We start from the raw sequence: 16,403 nt of genomic DNA on the forward strand, positions 1-16,403 counted from the left end.
AAAAAATATGTTTGAAAATAAAATGCTAACCATCATACTATTATTGAATCTTTTTATACGTTTATTTATTTTGTATATTTGTATTTTTGTTAAAGAGATCAAGCGTCGGTGTCCATGTAGTCCAACCTCTCACAAGTTTCTTTCTTCGAACCAATCTGGCTTTTCTGGAGTGTACTTCTGCCGACACACGTTGTTAGCTTAATTTAATTCCTTTTTGTTTGTTTGTTTTGACTAATCAGGATTATTATATAGCTTAATCACCTCCTGGATTAGCATAATTACTTGCTTGGCCATATGCATGAGGACAATGATGTTGCCATTTTATCTACTTTATATTCAAAATTATATCAAAATAATTATGTTTTGACATCCTATTTTTCAAATTTAGGGACCCATAGGAAGAACAAAAGTCCTTAATTGTATTCAAAATCTATGATTCTATGTTATTAACCAGCTTGATCTTTGGAATATCATGTATCAACTAATTCAATCATTTCTCTCTTATTAATCTAAGTGCCTGACCCATGGCTTTCATGTTTTAATCACTATGGTTCAATCACAGCTTCAAATTCCAATGCTCTTCTTAGGAACTTAAACATCCATTTGAGATTTGACCCTCACTCTCTAGGCAACATTGTTGTTAACTCTGGTGACGACTGGCTAGGTGATTACCCTTTACCTACACTTACAGTATGCAACTGCAACACCTTAAACCAATAACACGATACTATTTATTTTAACTTTTTCACTTGACATCATGTTATTAGGCCGGAATGCTACGCACGTGTCTCTTTATAAAAGTACTAGCATTAGTCGTTCACATATATGCAATGCATGATGAGAAGAACTTTCATACAACAAAGATGTAACTATGATTGTATTTAACTCAGTCATGTACTATTGTATGCGAAAGTTAAAATTCATGACAATACATAATTAAATAAACATACCACCACAATTACATTTCCATTGTAAGTTTCTTTGTAAAATGAATCATTGTTATACATGTGAGTGTGAGTGACTGATGTTACCATATATAATGTGCATTCTATACGTAAGGGTAAGGTATAATCTCATAAACTCACAATTATATAAATGCAATTATCATCCCAAGGGCCCACTAATACATTATATGCCCTCATCCATCCCTCCCTACCTAAACCAAGCTGGCAACATTTTGAGGGACCGTATACACCACATCAAACACCACTGTACAGCACTAGCTACTACACTGCTTGCCCATCACTCATCCCTCATCGCATATAACCACACACCCACTTCCTTCCATTCATCCCCTCTACATTCCACCATGCAGAAACCATCAGCCATCACCGCCACCCTAGCCCTCTCTGCCCTTTTCCTCTTCCTCCTATCCTCGACATCCCAAGCGCACAACATTACGCGCATACTCGACAAGCACCCCTCCCTCTCCACCTTCAACCACTACCTCAGCCTTACCCACCTCGCCACTGAGATCAACCGCCGCCAGACCATCACCGTCCTCGCCCTCGACAATGCCGCCATGTCATCCCTCATTTCCAAAGGACTCTCGATTTACACCATAAAAAATGTGCTCTCCCTCCATGTTCTCGTGGATTACTTTGGCTCCAAGAAACTCCACCAGATCACCCACGGCACCACCTTGGCTAGCAGCATGTTCCAGGCCACCGGGGTGGCGGCCGGGACCTCGGGGTACGTGAACATCACAAACCTCAAGGGTGGTAAAGTCGGGTTTGGAGCTGAAGACAATGATGGGAAACTCAACTCCTTCTATGTCAAGTCTGTGCTGGAGATGCCGTACAACATCTCTGTCTTGCAAATCAGTCAGGTATACGTTTAATTTTGTCCACTGGACAGGTACAGCTAGTGGACGTTGCCATGTTACTCCACCGACATATAACATGAAACGACTGCCTTTTTCAGGTACTAACTTCCGCTGAAGCCGAGGCGCCAACTGCCGGGCCAAGCCAGCTGAATCTAACGGCCATCATCTCAAAGCAAGGCTGCAAAGCCTTCGCCGACTTGCTCAAAGCTTCCGGAGCCGACTCCACCTTCGAGACAAACATCGACGGTGGCCTGACGGTGTTCTGCCCGACTGACTCCGTCGTCAACGCCTTCCTCCCCAAGTACAAAAACCTAACGGCGTCCCAGAAGCTGTCGCTGCTGCTCTACCACGGTGTCCCGGTCTACCAGTCCCTCCAGGATCTCAAATCCAACAACGGCCTCGTCAACACGCTGGCCACAGACAAGGCGAAGAAGTTCGATTTCACGGTTCAGAGTGACGGCGAGGTTGTCAATTTGGAGACGGAGGTTGTGACGGCGAAGATCACGGGGACGGTGATCGATCAGGAGCCGTTGGTTGTTTATAAGGTGAACAAGGTATTGCAGCCAACGGAACTGTTTAAGGCGACGGTGGCTCCCGCACCGAAGGAGGTGGATGATTCGGATGAGGCGCCGTCGGATGATTCGGAGGATCAGACGGCTGATAGTGAGAAGAATGGAGTTGCGGGATTGGACGGTGGGAGATTGGTCGCGGTTGTTTTGAGTTTTTGCCTCGGGGTTTTGCTTTTGTGATTGGTTTGAGAAGGGTATTTTTTTGTGATTGATTTTTATTTCTTTAATTTAATCTGGTGAATAATATGTTGTAAAGATGTATTGTGTAATTACAATTATTTTGCATGTTATACCATTTAAACACAAAAAGAATATTGTTGTGATGTGTAATTAAGGTGTATAATGATTTACATAATGAAGAAACTCTCTATTAAAGATTATGTATGGGTATTGTGAATGCAAATTTCGTACAAAGTTAGATTGACGAAACCACAACTGCAAAATAATAAAGAGGTTGTCATCTAAGGGATCTCCGATGCCTAAGTCAAAATAGTAGTTTGAGAGAATTTGAATAGAGAGAATTAATTATGAGTAGTAAGTGTGAGTTACTGATTTTCCTGTTTAACTTGGTTATTTATAAACCTGAAGCCTTGTAGGAAATTGAACAGGGAGGTTGCAAGCCATACTAGGCATACCACTATGTTTTGCTAGTGATGGTGCAGACCAATCTTCACAGACAACTTGAAAATTGTTCTAGGGCTCCATGGTTGGTTGGAGCGTAGCAGTTTCGGACACCCAAATGGGAGACTCTAAAGAGTTGGCTTCCTTGTGTGAGTGTTTTCTTTTTAAAAATAAGTACTTGTAGAGTTTTGATGTGTTTGATGGTCCGCTTGTAGCACGCAGCTGGTCATAAACAACGCGTATGTTTCCTTACTAAAAATAAGTGCTTGTGCAATTCTGGAGTGTTTAGAAGTCCTTAAACAAGACGAAATTGGTTATACATTTATTGTCTCTAAAAATCTCTGAAGTGTTTGAAGGTTACGCAATTTTGTAGCTACTTTATAATCAATTGCGTGTTGAAAAATATAAAAGAAAGTATTTTAGAGATTTGATTCGATCTAATTAGGGATCTAATTTGGTCTAGATTTACTGGTCTTGTGAACAAAGGTTTGGTTGAATTTACTTCCTATTAGTGCTCCTTTGTAATCTTATAAATACCTCCTTCTGGATTAAAGTTGTATTTGAGAATGTAAATACCTCCTTCTAGATTGAAGTTGTATTTGACAATTGTGAAATTGCAAGAGAATTTTAAATTTATCAAAAAAAAATATTTTCACTTTGGTATTAGACTAGAGTTCAATTCTTGGTTGAACTTTACTATGAGTGTTTCCACGTTTTTTGTGTACCCACATGCTATGAAGCTGAGAGTGAAGATTGTCTACGATAGTTAGATGAAAAGGAAGGTAAAGTTGTTTCAGCTGCTGTGAAAAAAGATTAAGGAAAATTTTGGAAGAAAAAAAAAAGCTGGATAAAAGAGATGAAAAACGTGGGTGTATTTGGGGGCGCTCAAGTTCATTCCTCACGCCGTTTACAAGCTGCTCGAGAATATGCCGATGCCGTGGGAGCAGAGCCGGAAAGTCAAGGTTTTATACCATGTGACCGGCGCAATCACGTTCGCGGACGAAGTGTCGTTGCTGTCAGCTATCAGAATGGTGAAAGGAGCATGGCCCTGCGTCATATCCAGTTACAGTTCGTGTGAGATATCAGAAATTGTTTAAGTGTTTTCCGTTGAATGAGCTGCATCAGAAACCAAGGCTCAAAAGAAGACTCACATGTTTCGGTCGCTTAAAGCTACCAAATTTTTCCAGACTACAGAACTTGATTGAGCTGAAACTACCAAATTTTTCTGGACAACAGAGGTCAAATGAGTTCACCACCTATTGGACACGAAGGTTGAGACTCGGCATCAGGTTCTACTCTCGGTACATGGACAGGGTGCATATGTTGTTCAGCTTCACTCACGTGGAAGCTCGAGACCTTATCCAGCGATATCTGACTGAGCATCAGGATCCCAATAATGAAAATATGGTCGGATTTAATAATTAGAAGTGCTGGCCAAGAGATGCTAATACGAGGCTCATGAAGCATGATGCCAATCTTGGGAGAAGCGTCTTCTTCGATATGAAGAACAGTCTCTCTCAAAGCATCACAGCTTTAGAGTGGGATATACAGCAAGGATAATCCAAATTTGCTCTTCAGCATGTGTCGTTTTGAAGTTAGGATACTTCCCTAGGTAAATGAGTCGAGAAGCATTTAGCAGCACAAAAGATTTGCAGAATAAGCAGACAAAGGAGAGGACCGCAGTTGCTTTCTTACGAGTTGATGATGAACACATGAAGGTGTTTGAGAATCGTGTGAGGCAGATCCTTATGTCCTCAGGGTCCACAATATTCACAAAAATTGTCAACAAATGGAAAAGGCCCTTATTGGTCTTATGATTGACTTCTGTGAAACGACTGTGCATACACAAAGGCTGCTTGATTTGCTGGTTAAATGCGAAAATAAATTCAGACTCGTATTAAGATTGGATTGAATTCGAAGATGCCTAGCAGGTTTCCACTAGTCATGTTTTACACTCCAAAAGAAATTGGAGGGCTTGGCGTGTTATCTATGGGTCACATATTGATTTCACAAAGTGACCACGGATACAGTCAACAGACAGATTTGGGTGTGACACACTCTAGGAGTGGAATGAGTCATGAAGAGGACCAGCTGATTCCAAATATTTCCAGTTACATACAACCATGGGAGAGTGAAATTATAGGTTCTCAACGTGTTTGGCAGAATATGCAATGAAATTAGGCAGGAAGGTCAGGCACAAAATCGGCGTCTAACCCTTGAAGATTTGGAAGAGTCATGGGATATGGGAATATCAATACCGCGCATAAGTACTTTGTTCCAGAAGGACCGGCAGACTTTAGCTTACAACAAAGGGTGGAGAGTTCGCACATAATTTAAGCAGTACCAGGTCTTGGAGAAAAATCCTTTCTGGTGGACACACTAGAGGCATGACGACGCAAATTGCTGGTTACTTGCACGGTGTAAGCCCACCCGACAACAATTCGATGCATGGTCATGCCACCACAGTGGGGGACTCACCAGCAAGTTCATCTGCCATCAGCTCTCTCTGAGAATGATTTCCTCAATGATTTAGAGCCTTTGGGATGGATGCACATGCAGCCAAATGAGCTTCCTCAGCTTTCTTTCCAGGATGTCGCATGGCTGGAGAACACCAAGCAAGGGAATGGGGAGAAGTGCATCATTTTAACCTGCAGCTTCACTCCAGGTTCTTGCTTATTGGCTGCATGTAAGCTTACTCTGGCGGGTTATGAGTGGGGACTTAGTGCTAATACAGGAGACAGCGGAAGCAAAGTTAATCCACAAGGATACCTTTCCAACCCATTCTGGGAAAGCTCAGATGATTCTCAGCGACTGGTTTCTTGGATTCTTCAAGATTCCTGATAATGGCCCGTGGAACTACAACTTCATGGGGGTGAGGCATACAGCAAGCATGAAGTATGACATGAAGCTTGGGATTCTGAGGGAGTACTATCACCAGGACCACTGCCCGATCCATTTCCTTGAGTTCTGCAACATGGAGGAAGGTGCCACAGTAGAGGGAGGTCGTGACGATCACTTCGAGTAATTCCTTCTCCGTTCTTTTGTCCTAATCACTGCATGTAGAAGTAAGTATTTTACTGGATATTGAAGTACCTCAATTAAATATATGACTTTTATTCTTAACGTTTGTTAGTCTTCCTTACATATTCAACATGAGTAAGAGAGTTAATTTCTCTAAACGTCTTTACATATAATAAAGTAGCAACACGCTTCATAGCTTTTCACGGTGACATGATTTTTGCTTCATGATTCAGGCGTTATAAGGCTGTTTATGGTTGGTAACTTGGTATTACTATAATTTCACAGCCCTTTTATATATTTGTTTCATTGATTATGTAACGGTAACATGTATTTGAAGGATGTTGATTTTCTTTTCTGTTTTACCTAATTGTTGATCTTTCCCTCTGGTTTGTGTACAAGATATAGTATTCGACGCTTTGAGTTTGAGTCAATGTTGCCGGAACTCTTGGTTTAAAGGCTCTGTCTTTACGTGGTCCTCCTATACGTTCATGTTTTCGTTTTCTATCAATCAAGTATTCATTTATTCTATCTATATTTTGCTTTGCAGTCTCTAGAAGTTCTTAGCTTTATTATGGACATGAAAGGACTTCAACTTCGTTTCCTAGAATTTAGTAAATAATCTTGTTACTTGATTTCATCAAGTAGTGAAATTAGTTTTTTGGTTGTTTTTGGAACCGTATGAAATGACTTGGTTCATTCTCAAATTTAGTTGAAACATAAGTTGAAGTTTGACTCCGTGATCAATCTTAAAACAAAACCTACCCTGTACTTGGAGGACTTACATGGCACAGAACGCTACAATAACAGTATATTTTTGTCATTGGTACAAGACACTATGATAATGATGTACTTTTATCATATAAGTTGTTTTCCTGTGCTTGAGCTTGCAATGATGGTTAAAGTTTGGGATAGCCTGAAATGCTGAATAATTAAGCCGCCCAAATGCTAACCCTTTTTGAAAATATCTTAAATGCCCTCAGAATTTGGATGAGATAGTAGTTTGCCAATGCCATTGAGCCAAAGACGCAAATATGCCGACAAATTTGTAGCACCAATGAAGCCAGGCAAACATGGGATTCGAATTGAAGGGCACGATTAGCATACCTCAACTGAAAAACAAAAGCTACAGGTCCCCAACCAACCTAATTAAGCACTTAGTCTTCACCTTTAAAGAAGAAACTATATGAGTTGAAACTTACTAGTCCGATACATGGATACTATAGGACCACAAACTCCCAATAAACACAACAATTCACATAAATAATTCTTCTTAGGTTTTCAAAAGGCAATTAGTGGACTGTATGTAACAGAGATGTACCTGATGAGATATATCTTGATTACACGTTAGAATTTTGTAAGTATAGATTGAAGTGGTTGTTCTCTACGATAACTCATTTGTTTAGGGCATGAGACTCAAACGTATGAAACTGACATGAAAGTGAATGAGACCAAATACAGTTACTCCTGCACTTTTATAACGTGTGTCGGATTAGTGGCTTGGTCCTAATAGTTGGACCCTTTAATATGGACTAGGATCCTCTCCTGAGGTAAGGGTGAGGATCCTCTTGAGCAAGTCTATCGGATCGTTGAAATTTTATCTAACGGCTACAAATAGGGGGCTCCTCTAAAAGTTATAATAATTGTAACCGTTGGATAAAATTTTAATGGCCTGATGGGTTTACTCAAAAGGATCCTCACCCTTAGCGCATGAGAGGATCCTGATCCCTTTAATATGAGAGGCTTTGGCATAGTCAACTAGGCTGGTTGAGACACATTGCCATTGACCTTTGATGGGATTCGAGAAATGCAAAGTCTGTGAGGCATATATCTTTAGGCAGTTGAGACTCTTTGGACATGGGGTTAGTCTTCAGTGTGAAGTTCACACAGTTGGCTGCATTTACTGACGGATATAGCAGCTCAATAGGTCAAGCATCTACAACCGACCAATTCCTCCATAAAGTTAAAATCTAAAGCTTAATTAATAATTATGAAACTCTAATTCATCACCTAATTAAATCATCTACAACCGTCCAAGTTAGACCAGTGATAAGAGTGAGCAGAGATATAGATAGGAGTAGACTAGAGATCTAGAATTCGACCGTCCATAACGTATACCATTACAAGAAAAGGTAGAAGAAAATATCACAGTAACTAATGGTGGTTCCCAGAGGAAACCATGGGCGCTCAATCTAGCTAATTTGGGATCAGGATGGGATGACGGCATTCATGCATGCAATGAGTACGTATTGGTTAATTTATCCTGTTCTTTAATTAATTGCAGTGGTTGATCACATGGAGCATTGACCAAATGAGTTCACCGAAACCAAACTCACATGAATGTTGAGGAAAAGGAAGCATGCGCATGAAAATGGGAAAAAGGAGTGGCCGATGCGTTCATAACTTCATATAGTATTTTCGAGAACTCCACTATATTTTAATGTATAATATGTGCCAATAAATTGAGGATCGAAAGGGGTGTGTTCATAACTTTATATAGTATTCTCGAGAATTCTATTATACTCTGGTTTATGACATTCATTAAATGACTGAAGCATTAGATAAGCAGCTAAGCATTCATTGATCAAAGAACTTAACTGTCAAGGAACATGGTGTATACTATCTACCGTAGTGTTCTTTGCCAAGTAAGACCAAAGAAACCCAACTGAACAAAAATAATGACGTAGTAAGGAGACGCGTATTTAGTCATGTTAGCTAGAGCAGTATGCTAAACATGCACTCAAGTTCGAATTCTTCTCTTCCTATAATTTACATAAATTTATTATCTTAAAAAATGAAAATATTGACGTATTATATTTGTGCGACAAAGTTGCAGGTGCTATATTTCCAGCTGGGAGGCCAGCTGTGTGCAAACTAAATGGGGAAAATAAGAATAATAGACTCAGTAACGACTCTTAAATTACATGATTCAAACTCAGCATTCCAGGGGCTGGCACAGAGCGTAGCCAACCATAGAGACTGGAGGGCGACCCCGTTTAATGACTGCGACGACTCCGCGTTCTCTCGGCCCCAGGAAATAGGCCAAATTATGGCAACTTTGGACTCTAGAGCTATGAGTTATGGCTATGGAGCCCACGTACATACATAGCCCCTACATTGACTTTACCATGCCAAGGCATACGTAGCCAAAAAGCTAATATTTCTTTTTAAATAATTAATTGGCAATGTAGATAGTAGTCAATGCAATGTCTTTTTCTTATCGATGAGAAATTCATATCAACAATTCGTGAACTCTAGCAAGTAGCAACGAACGAGTGCAAGTATAATTTTCTAAAACAAGTGAAAGGATAAGTGCATAATCCACCTCAACCAGAAAAGAAGCAATTTAGCAATCTCTAACAATCTTAAGACCACTGAAAAGAGCTCAAAACTTAAATACCCTGAACATTGAACAATGTCATCAACACCCATAAACATCTTATAGCCAGAGTTTATCCAAATTATGATGTGTATACAACTGTTAATTCGTCATGAAGCGTACAACAAAATTACGTAATGTAATTTGAATGAATTTATATATTATATGAATCATTACACTTAATGCATTAGATCCAATACACAATATAATTTGAATGAATTGACACGCACCATAAATCATGGTAGATAGTGTATCGGATGGGATAGATCGATTTACTTTCTTTCCACATTTTCCCTTTACATTCTTTCCCAAAGCGAAAAAGTCCTCCCCACCGTCCACAAACAAAGCACTACTACTAGTCTCGAGCGCACACATTAAACACAGTTGTAGTTGCATGTCGTTTTGTACTTGTCCAAAATCTCTCTCTCTCTGTCTCGTGCCCCAGTAAGCTTTCACCTGCTCAACAACTTTTCAACACGCACAGAGAATCACTCTTATTTCTATTTTCTTTCTTCCCGCGTATCAGATCTTTCCCAGATCCCCACCGGACCTCAGTCACCTCCCACCCCAAAAATAGTTACTCTGTCTCTCTCTCTCTCTCTCTCTCTCTCTCACATCACACATGGGACCCACTCCCCAACAACACCAAACTCCCTTGAGCAGCAACTGAGAGAAGAGAAACTCCAAACACCATTCATTCCCCCTCTATAAAATCCCCCCTTCCCCCCAGCTCATCCCAAATCTCCCCCAGCCACAACCAAAGATTCAATCTTTCAGCATCCAAAAGCATCAAATTCCGGACCAAATAATACCCAGATTCTGAAATTCTCAAACTTTCAACCCAAATGGCTAGACTTGGTCTGATTTGCCTCGTCCTTGCTGGGTTCCTTCTGGTTTCTGCAATAGCCACCGAGAAATCCGACACAGATCACTCTGCTTCCATTGCGGCAGAGCCGTCGTCGGATAGTGAGAGCATGGAAGAAGGCGTGGTGGCTGAAGCTCCATCTTTGCGGCGTTTGGGACCTGCTGAAAAGAGTGAAAAGAAAGCTGATAAGTCGGTGGCCGGTGGAGGTATTATTATTGGCGGGCTTGTCACTACCATTTTTGCAGCTGTCTTCTGCTACATCAGGGTCACCAGAAAAAGGGGTGGAGTTCAGTGATTAATTAAGGTTTCCTGATGGATTATATGAGGATTAGTGTAAAGGGATGATTTTGACCCACACATATACACGGTGATAAACAGAATTAGTGATTTAGTTTAGTTAAATTTATTTTATTGGTTTATTAATTATAAATGTGAATATTATTCTTAGATTTGGGATTTCGATGAAATTATCAAACTCAATGTGTATGGAAACTAATCTGGGTGGTGTGGGAATGATATTTCGGGATTCAAATCGAACATGTGTGCCTGCTGCGAGTAGGATGTTCGGCGATGTCTTCTCTCCCATTCACATTGAAGCATTGGCAATTAGAGATGGTCTTTTGATGGCGATCGAAAGGGGTTTACAAAACATTTCGTTTGGAAAGTGATTTGCTTCAGATGATATATTTCTGCTATAAAGATGTCTTCTATGAATATGTCTAATACCCGACCTAACATTGAAGATGCTAAATTCTTATTGCATTTGATCACTGAAGTTACCGCATCCCACGTTCACCGTCAAGCTAACTATGTTGTCCATAGGCTTGCTCGTTTTGCCCTCTACGGAAGTGATTGTACATGGCTTAATGAAACTCTCTCATTGATTTGTGATTTGACTGAGAAAGATCTGTACATCTCCTGTACTGAGTAGCATATTCTTAACTTTTAATGAAATTATATTGTATTTATCAAAAAAGTATAAGTCGGATGAGGGAATCCTTCACTGCTATCAAACTTTTTCTCGAAATTTCTCTTAGCACGTAAATATTATGTAGATATTCTAGAAATCTTTATAGAAAGATAAGTTTTTTTAAGAAATAGGTTAACCGCCATCGTAGCATTTTTTTACTATTAGGTCATCTTCAACCGATCCGTCCAGAGAGTTATAGGGTTAAAAAATAGCTCGAAATAATATGAAAACTATCCCCAACCAACTGCTAGACCAAAGGGCTTTTGGGCCCCATCGGGCCAAAACCACCAAATCAGGCCAGCATGCTGGCCATCTCCAGCCAGCCCAATAAGCCCAGCCCACTTTTTTTTTTGTTTTTTTGGACGCATTTTTTTTAGCCTAGCCCACTTTTTTTTTTTTTTGGACGAATTTTTTAACACTATTTATCACATACTTTTCATCATTACATATTATCTTACTTCATTTTATTTCAATTCTTCACATTCTATTCTCTTCTAATAATCTTTCTTTTAATTTTTCAATAATTTTCAAATGGTCACATCTTTCAATAATCTTCTAATATGCCCGAAAATCTTATTTAATATGGTAGCTTAATTTAATTAATCATATTAATTTAATTAAAATAATAAATTATGTTTACCCTATGACCTTTTGACCCCTTCGGTTGGAGAAGTTTTTTGTCACATGGCTATGTTTGGCTTATGGCTCTTTGGCTCATTCTGTTAGAGATTGTATGAAATATGGTCTGACATTGTTTATTAAAATATAATTTCTTAGAGTGCTATAGGGTTAAAGAGAGCCCTCTGACCCTCATTCGGTTGGAGATGGCTTTAATAGATCCTAATTGTGTATTATTAATCGTGGAGACACCATATTATGAGTAAGTATTTTTTGTGAAAACCATTCTCAGATAAAAGGTGAACCTGTTTTCTTTCGTTCTAAGCAACGAAAAAGAAATTCTCATAAATGTACTTTGCAATCTTCACTAGATAATACGATGCTACAATTTTTATTTTGAAATCACTTGTGGTCTGCAACAGAAAAGAAAAGTAAAAAAAAATGATTGTGTCATGGCTCATTGGGTTCCAAATTATAGTGTTTGATTGCATCACGAACGTGAAAAACTTGAGTCCTCCAAGAAAGCGGGATTTTTATGGCAAATCACATGATTTTGTATATAAAGTTAGTGTCATGGGGTCGGTGACTGACATGTATTTATAAATCACTCGTCGAATTACGATAAAAAGAGCGAGATATACCTTGATCGTAAGCAAAAATTTCGCATAAATTGTACATAATACATACAAATACGTTGACCTTTGACCAAGTCAGCAAAATATTGAATAGGGGAAGGTTGGCGTTTCCTAGCCTTCATTCAATACGAGAGAGTTCACAAATCTCTTGGGGTTGACACCTTTAACAAAAAGGGATAACAAAAACAAATGAGGATCCCAATCATCATTTAATTACAAGAAAAACTAACGAAAGGTGCTTAAAAATTTTGAGCTTTAATCATAAGAACAAAATAAAGGGTAAAATGAATAGTATTAGATTTGACTTTTTAGTGTAAAAATGTGGTTTTTCGTTAAAGTGAACAGTACTGCAGGCTTTTCGTTAAAACTCTCATTATTACATCTGTTCATCATACATTGTGCGATCAGTTTTCATCTGGTATTATTTATATTTAATTTTAAATAAAAATATTTACAATAATTTTTTATCACATAATATACGATGAACGAGTATAATTGGAGGATTTTCGAAATCCTCACAAAGAAGATCTAGAGAGGATCCTCATCCAACAAAAACCACTCGAGCGATTGTGATTGGACCATCTAACAGATACAGACTTCTAGTCAAGTCCAACTAATTTAGTGAAGAAACTTTTGGGAGTTAACAATCTTTGGAAAATGAGGGAAGGAATGGCAACGGTTCGGTTTGAGAACGAAAATGCTATATTCATCCTCATAACTATGAAAATTAACTATATCCATAATTAACTGCAAAATAACTATCGGGTGTTATTCATGATCATACCTACCGGGTAATGGATTATCCATCGGTTAACAGATATATCTATTTTCATCAATACAAAAAATATATTCTTTCAATTGAGACATTATAAGTTAGTAGATATTAATTTCGTCCTTAAACATTTGATGTATATGATCCAATGAATGGATCTTGTTGATTTGAGTATAAAAATTAAAACATTGATTTTGATTCAAAACTTTACTTTCTTAAAAACGCAACTTTTATATTCTTAAAGTAATGGTTCGGTGAATAATGGATATACAAATACATACATATGTGTGTGTGTGTGTGTGTGTGTGTGTATTATATTATTTACTAATCGGATTGGATTCGGTTATGGATACAGTTTGGGGACCTCCATAACCATATCAAAAACCATAACTGAATAATATAAACGGTTTTTCCAATATCCAGAATATACCCAAACTTTCATACCCAAATCCATTACATTCGGACGGTAACAGTTAAAATTGTCATCTCTATTCACACGTGCTTATAAAGATTGAGCTACTCTATATATTGCTAATTGATTTTATGGTAGAAACTCCAACTTTCTTCATATTATCAAAGCAAGTTGTCTCATGTGTGAAGCCCAACAGTCATATATGCTCCACATCACTCGATTTGTGTTGTGCAAGTACTAGGTTTGAAAATTCGCCCTATGTGAGGGGCTTGTTGAGAGTTATCAATCCCGGAAATGAGAGACCTTGCATGTGCTTATAAGAGATTGTGCTACTCTACTCTCTATATTGCCAATTGATTTTATAATGAAACCCTAATTTTCTTCGAAACTATGCCAAATTGAAGTTAGGGTGAATCCAAGCATGCACCCTGTGTTAGCTCAGAGAAAGACCCATATCCAAGTAGGATTCAAGACGTTCTCTCTCATTTAATTTTCTATAAAGTAGTGAGCCATATGAAATTACAATTTCATCAAAATACTAATTTCTCGTTCTGTGGTTTGGACGAGTGGGTAAGGTGGCCGTCCGATTGTAGGCACAAAACACCCCAACAATAAATTGTGTCTACAACCAGATAACCACATACTCCAATTGTTTGGGCTGAAAAAATCATCTCAGTCCCACCCACCTCTTTGATCCCAACCAATTGTGTCTCCAGCTGGAAGTCCACATACGCTGATCGTCTAGACAGTAGAATTCTTTTGGAGAAAAAAAAAAAAAAAAAAAAAAATTCAGCCGGTAACTTCACCACGTCAATCACCACTCCGACAGACAGTAGAATTGAACTTCAAATAAAACCTTCTAAGCACTTAACGAAAGCCCATCTCAAATTCATATGAGTTGGGCCTCCCTCAGCCCTTGTATGGAATAGGCCCATTAGCTCGGTCTCTTTGCCATAAAACAGTTGGTCAGTTGCATTCAACTATAACTGTTCTCTGTTTTTCCCTCCACTGCAACAAACTCACAAACCCCGAAGCATTCCTCTCTCTCTCTCTCTCTCTCTCTCTCTCTCTCTCTCTCTCTCTCTCTCTCTCTCTCTCTCTCTCAATAACCACGCTTGAATCGAACAGCAATGGCGCCTCCCTGCACTCGCTGGCACGCAGCAGTCTACTTCACCATGGCTGCAGTCTTGGCCTTCATCGCAATCTCCATGACTCTGCGGTCGCAACCCAACGACGTGTCCTCCCAATCCAGACCCATCAGCCACTTCGTCTCCCTCGGCGCCTCAAGAACTCTGAGACGAGCTGGCTTCACCGTCATCGCCACCCTTCTCCAGCTCTCGCCGGAACTCTTCTTCTCCTCCGCAAACAACACCCTCTTTGCCATCAAAGACTCCGCCATCTCCAACTCCTCCCTCCCGCCACGCCTTCTCAAAAACCTCCTGCGGTACCACACTTCTCCTCTCAGGCTTTCCTTCGAACAGCTTGTGAACATGACTCAGGGTACTTGCTTGCCGACCCTGTATCAGAACAAGAAGATCGCAATCACCAAAATCGACGAGAAGGAAAGATCGGTGGAAATCAATCACGTGTTGGTGTCGCACCCGAATCTGTTTCTTGAGGGACCGATTTTGATTCACGGTGTTCTTGGCCCGTTCTCCGCTTTGGATCCGAGCGATGTTAATGAGGGTTGGGATATTATCCAATCGCCGGCCTGTGATTCGAGTTCCAACATGGTTTCTGATGTTCCTGATGCCAAGAACATGGTCGAATGGTCCCGGATCATCCGATTGCTGAGTTCGAACGGGTTCGTTTCTTTTGCTGTCGGGCTGAACTCTGTTCTTGATCGGATTCTTGGAGATCATAAGGGTTTGAAGTCTGTGACAATCTTTCTTCCGCCAAGCTTGGAGCTTGAAGCGTATCCTTTCCCCTTGCTCGAGAAGATTGTGAGGTTTCATATTCTGCCTCAGAGGTATACAACCAGAGAGCTCGAATCGATGCCTGCCAGAACACTGCTCATGACCCTGCTTCATGATCAGCCTCTTGAATTCACTGGGACTCTGGATTTCATGAAAGAATTGGTCGTTAATGGAGTGAAAATTGTGGCGCCTGATATCTTTTCTTCAAATAGGTTTACTGTCCATGGGATCTCCCGACCTTTTGAGCTGGATCATCTGCCTACTCCAGCGAGATAACATGGCTTCTAATCAACGGGTGCCCGTAACAGTATAACTCAGTCTCATCCCCCTCAGCCAATTCATATATGAAATCATGCAAAATCCAAAGTTACAGGCACATCACCTTACAAATACTTCTAGTTCTAGAGTAACTTGAACCCTGAATTACGATGAACCGCTGTACTTTTGTCTTTGGTTTGTGAAGCAGTATGTGATAAGAAGTGTAAATCCTCATTTGATTCAGTGCATAGTTGAATCACTGACTCAATAAATAGTTAGTATCACTGACTCAATAAAATAGTTAGCCTTCAGCATCCAGTAACTGTTGGTTTGGTGCATGCTTATTTGTTAGATGAATGCTATGAATCACAGGCACATACCACACACCGAAATCTGTTTAGAACACAAAATTTTTATATCTGCACATCATTCATCCAAATTAACGAAAGACAGAACGACGACTCAGGAAAGTAAGAAAAAGGGTGGAAAAGATAAATTATCCGTCAATCCATCAGTTACTCCACACAATCCAGGTATTCCACTAG

The 16,403-nt window shown here is 39.6% G+C and overlaps 2 protein-coding genes across 2 annotated transcripts; both read left to right on the forward strand.

Moving 5' to 3' along the window:
- The first annotated feature begins 1,224 nt into the window (after nt 1–1,224).
- LOC125474462 (fasciclin-like arabinogalactan protein 2) lies at nt 1,225–2,774 on the forward strand. Its single transcript, XM_048578247.1, has 2 exons — nt 1,225–1,828; nt 1,924–2,774. The coding sequence occupies exons 1-2, from the start codon at nt 1,310–1,312 to the stop codon at nt 2,572–2,574; spliced, it is 1,170 nt and encodes a 389-aa protein (XP_048434204.1). The 5' UTR covers nt 1,225–1,309; the 3' UTR covers nt 2,575–2,774.
- An 11,360-nt stretch (nt 2,775–14,134) lies between these two features.
- LOC125474463 (fasciclin-like arabinogalactan protein 21) lies at nt 14,135–16,176 on the forward strand. The gene has a single exon (XM_048578248.1). It carries the CDS (start codon nt 14,815–14,817, stop codon nt 15,874–15,876), a length of 1,062 nt encoding a protein of 353 aa, XP_048434205.1. The 5' UTR covers nt 14,135–14,814; the 3' UTR covers nt 15,877–16,176.
- The last annotated feature ends 227 nt before the right edge of the window (nt 16,177–16,403 follow it).

Source organism: the organism of the source record quoted next, unplaced genomic scaffold (genome assembly GCF_019419815.1).
Source record: "Pyrus x bretschneideri cultivar Hongxiangsu unplaced genomic scaffold, Pyrus_bretschneideri_v1 Contig12, whole genome shotgun sequence".
Lineage (NCBI taxonomy): Eukaryota > Viridiplantae > Streptophyta > Magnoliopsida > Rosales > Rosaceae > Pyrus > Pyrus x bretschneideri.

Coding starts and splice junctions, on each gene's coding strand:
- LOC125474463 (XM_048578248.1), top strand. CDS start 14,815: ATGGCGCCTCCCTGCACTCGCTGGCACGCAGCAGTCTACTTCACCATG.
- LOC125474462 (XM_048578247.1), top strand. CDS start 1,310: ATGCAGAAACCATCAGCCATCACCGCCACCCTAGCCCTCTCTGCCCTT. Junction 1,829..1,923: donor CTGTCTTGCAAATCAGTCAG/GTATACGTTTAA, acceptor TGCCTTTTTCAG/GTACTAACTTCCGCTGAAGC.